This window comes from Salvelinus sp. IW2-2015, unplaced genomic scaffold (genome assembly GCF_002910315.2).
Source record: "Salvelinus sp. IW2-2015 unplaced genomic scaffold, ASM291031v2 Un_scaffold1630, whole genome shotgun sequence".
NCBI lineage: Eukaryota > Metazoa > Chordata > Actinopteri > Salmoniformes > Salmonidae > Salvelinus > Salvelinus sp. IW2-2015.
In genome coordinates, this window is record NW_019943046.1 from 19,297 (window position 1) to 23,533 (window position 4,237).

Sequence of the window (4,237 nt, forward strand, 5' to 3'; positions counted from 1 at the left end):
TAAGCCAGTCTGCGAGGACAGTAAGCCAGTCTGCGAGACAGCAAGCCAGTCTGCGAGACAAGCCAAGCCAGTCTGGATGACAGGAGCAGTCTGAGACAGGTAAGCCAGTCTGAGACAGGAAGCCAGTCTGCTGAGACAGGTAAGCCAGTCTGTGACAGGTAAGACCAGTCTGTGCAGACAGGTAAGCCAGTCTGTGAGACCAGGTAGCCAGTCTGCGAGACAGGTAAGCCAGTCTGTGTAGACAGGTAAAGCCAGTCTGCGAGACAAGGTAAGCCAGTCTGAGACAGGTAAGCCAGTCTGCGAGAGACAAGTAAGCCAGTCTGCGAGACAGGTAAGCCAGTCTGCGAGACAGTAAGCCAGTCTGCGAGACAGGTAAGCCGTCTGCGAGACAGGTAAGCCAGTCTGCGAGGACAGGTAAGCCAGTTCTGCGAGACAGGTAAGCCAGTCTGCGAGGACAGTAAAGCCAGTCTGCGAGACAGGTAAGCCAGTCGCGGACAGTTACAGCCAGTCGCCGAGACAGGTAAGCCAGTCTTGCGCAGACAGGTAAGCCAGTCTGCGAGACAGGTAGCAGTCTTGCGAGACAGGTAGCTCAGTCTTGAGAACAGGTAACGTCTGTGGACAGGTAAGCTCTGAGCAAAAGAAAACAGAAAACCATCAAAAAGGATATGACGACATAAAGGGACTATTGGCAGCAAGCAGAGCTTTATGGAGTCAGTCACCTCTGGAATTAACTCTAAATAAGACAAAGACAGAAAAGTGGGTGGACCAGGAGAGTTGTCCTTCCCCTATGACAAGCGTCTGCTTAGTTCAACGGAGGACAGTGAGAGCAGGAGGTTCCCTTAATGAACCATTCCCACTGTCTGTCCTGATGGGTAGACAAATGTCTCATTCCCATGTTGTCCTATGGTGACAACATGTCTCATTCCACGGTCTGTCCTGATGGATAGACAATGTCTCATTCCCACGTCTGTCCTGATGGGTAGACAACATGTCCATTCCACTGCTGTCCTAATGGAGGACACATGTCTCATTCCACGTCTGTCCTAATGGGTAGGACAACATGTCTCATTCCCACGGTTCTGGTCCTAATGGTAGGACAACATGTCTCATTCCCACGGTCTGTCCTAATGGTAGACAACAGTCTCATTCCCACGGTCTGGTCCTATGGGTAGAACAACATGTCTCATTCCCACGTCTGTCCATGGGTAGGACAACATGTCTCATTCCACGGTCCTGGCCGTAAGGGTAGGACAAACCATGTCTCATTCCCACGTCTGTCCTGATGGAAGGAAACACATGTCTCATTCCCACGGGTCTGTCCTAATGGGTAGAAAACAACAATGTCTCATTTCCCACGGTCTGTCCTAATGGGTAGGACAACATGTCTCTGTCTTTACACAGGTAACTTCTCCAATTCCTGGAATAATCCAGAAAAATTCCTGCTTGGAATATTTTCCTGGAATCGAGAAGCAGGAAATACGGGGAAAAAAAACTCCAACCAAGATCCTGTCATTTAAAATTATTTAAAAGAAAATTACCAGACTTTTGCAACCCAAATTAGCCAGACGTCAGCTGACCGGGCAGGTCGACCGCTCATCAGTCAGCTGTATCAGTGTGTTGTTACTTGTCATGTTGTGATTTTTATGGACCCATATGAGTTAGCTGCTGCTTCTTAAAAAGCTATAAATGGGGATCCTAATAAACAATACAGTTCAGTCAGTCAAACCAGCAGCCAGCCAGCCAGCCAGCCCAGCGTTTGGTGTGTAGATCCCCAGTCCAGAGTGATCACCAGCAGGGTCCAACATGGTGACTCTTGTCATCGTGGACGGTGATGTGTCCTTGCTCCCTGCAGGTCAAACACAAGAGGAAGACGTGTTGATAACGTTTCTGAACAGAACCATCAGTTGTTCAGGCAGCTTCAAATGGTAGTTGCACTACAAAGGGATGGGGAAAAAGGTAGTGCACTACAAAGGATGGGGAAAAGGATGCACTACAAAAGGGCATGGGAAAAGGTAGTGCACTACAAAGGGCATGGGGAAAAGGGTAGTGCCCACTTACCAAAGGGGCATGGGGAAAAGGTAAAAATGCACTCAAGGGCATGGGAAAAGGTAGTTGCACTACAAAGGGCATGGGGGAAAAGTAGATGCACTACAAAGGGCATGGGGAAAAGGTAGTGCCACTACAAAGGGAATGGGAAAAAGGTAGTGCACTACAAAGGGGCAATGGGGAAAGAGCTCACTACAAAGGGACTGCGGGAAGAGTAGTGGACTACAAAGGACTGGGGAAGACGGTTAGTAGCACACAAAGGGACTGGGAAGAGGTAGTGCACTACAAAGGGACTGGGAAGAGGTTAGTGCACAAAATGGAATGGGGGAAAAGGTTAGCTGCACTACAAGGGACTTGTGGGAAGAGTAGTGCAACTACAAAGGGGAACTGGGGAAGAGGTAGTGCATTACAAAGGGACTGGGAGAGGTAGTGCACTACCAAAGGGACTGGAGAAGAGGTAGATGCACACCAAAGGGACTGGGGAAGAGGAGGCTACTCCAAAGGTGATGGGGAAGACGTAGTGCACTAACAAGGATGGGGCAAGATGTAGTGCACTAACAAAGGGACTGGGAAAAGGTAGTCACTACAAAGGGCATGGGGAAAGGTAGTGCACTACAAAGGGGCATGGGAAAAGGTAGTGCACTACAAAGTGCATTGGGGAAAAAAGAATCTGCAATACAAAGGGACTTGGGGAAGAGGTAGTGCACTACAAAGGGACTGGGGAAGAGGTAGTGCACTACAAAGGGACTGGGGAAGAGGTAGTGCACTACAAAGGGACTGGGAAGAGGTAGTGCACTACAAAGGGGACTGGGAAGAGGTGTGCACTACAAAGGGGGACTGGGGAAGAGGTAGTGCACTACAAAGGGCCAGGGGAAAAGGTAGTGCACTACAAAGGGAAAGGGAAAAGGTAGTGCAACTTACAAGGGGACTGGGAAAGAGGTAGTGCACCTACAGGGCTGGGGAAGAGGTAGGTGCACTACAAGGGACTGGGGAAGAGGTAGTGCACTACAAAGGGACTGGGGAAGAGGTTCCATTAGTGCACTACAAAGGGACTGGGGGAAGAGGGTAGTGCACTACAAAGGGACTGGGGAAGAGGTAGTGCACTACAAACAGGGGACTGGAAGAGGTAGCTGACTACAAATGGGACTGGGAAAAGGTATGCACTACAAATGGGATGGGGAAAAGGTAGTGCACTATCATAAGGGCATGGGGAAAAAGAGCATTGGCACTACAAGGGGACTGGAAGAGGTAGCTGCACTACAAAGGGACTGGGGAAGAGTAGTGGCACTCAAAGGGGACTGAGGGAAGAGTAGTTGCCACAACAACAGGGATGAGGGAAGAGGTAGTGCCACTACAAAGGGCCTGGGGAAAGAGGTAGTGCACTACAAAGGGACTGGGGAAGAGGTAGTTGCATCTTTACAAGGGACTGCGGGAAGAGGTAGTGCACTGACAAAGGGACTGGGGAAGAGGTAGTGCACTACAAAGGGACTGGGGAACGAGGTAGTGCACATACAAAGGGGGACTGGGGAAGGGTAGTGCACTAACAAAGGACTGGGGAGAGGTAGTGCACTTACAAAAGGGACTGGGGAAGAGTAGTGCACTACAAAGGGCATGTGGGAAAAGAGTGCACTACAAACCGGGAATGGGAAAAAAGGTAAGTGCAACTACCAAAGGGACCTGGGGAAAAGGTAGGCACTACAAAGGACTGGGGAGAAGGTAGTGCACTACAAAGGGGACTGGGGAAGAGTAGTGGCACTACAAAGGACTGGAAGAGGTAGTGTCACTACAAAGGGACTGGGGAAGAGGGTAGTGCACTACAAAAAGGGGACTGAGGGAAGAGGTAGTGCACTACAAAGGGGACTGGGAAAGGGTAGTGCACTACAAAAGGGGACTGGGGAAAGTTAGTGCACTACAAAGGAGGAATGGGGAAAAAGGTAGTGCACTACAAGGGCGATGGGGAAAAGCAGCTGCACTAACAAGGTACTGGGGAAGAGGTAGTCACTACAAAGGGAGACTGGGAAGAGGTAGTGCACACAAAGGACTGGGAATGAGGTAGTACCACTACAAAGGGACTGGGGAAGAGGAGTGCACTACCAAAGGGACTGGGGGAAGAGGTAGGTGGGACTACATGCACAAAGCGTGAGAAAGTAGCTTGCACTAAAGGACTGAACCGGAGATAGTAGGTGGGCAC

General features: G+C 50.1%; 1 protein-coding gene across 1 annotated transcript in view; it reads right to left on the reverse strand.

The window, feature by feature from the left end:
* Positions 1–1,578: 1,578 nt before the first annotated feature.
* Positions 1,579–4,237, reverse strand: part of LOC112071519 (STAM-binding protein-like A) — a 39,767-nt gene continuing 37,108 nt past the window's right edge. The window contains 1 exon segment of the mRNA XM_070439421.1: positions 1,579–1,846. Coding sequence (XP_070295522.1) covers positions 1,713–1,846 — 134 coding nt within the window. The 3' untranslated portion in view covers positions 1,579–1,712.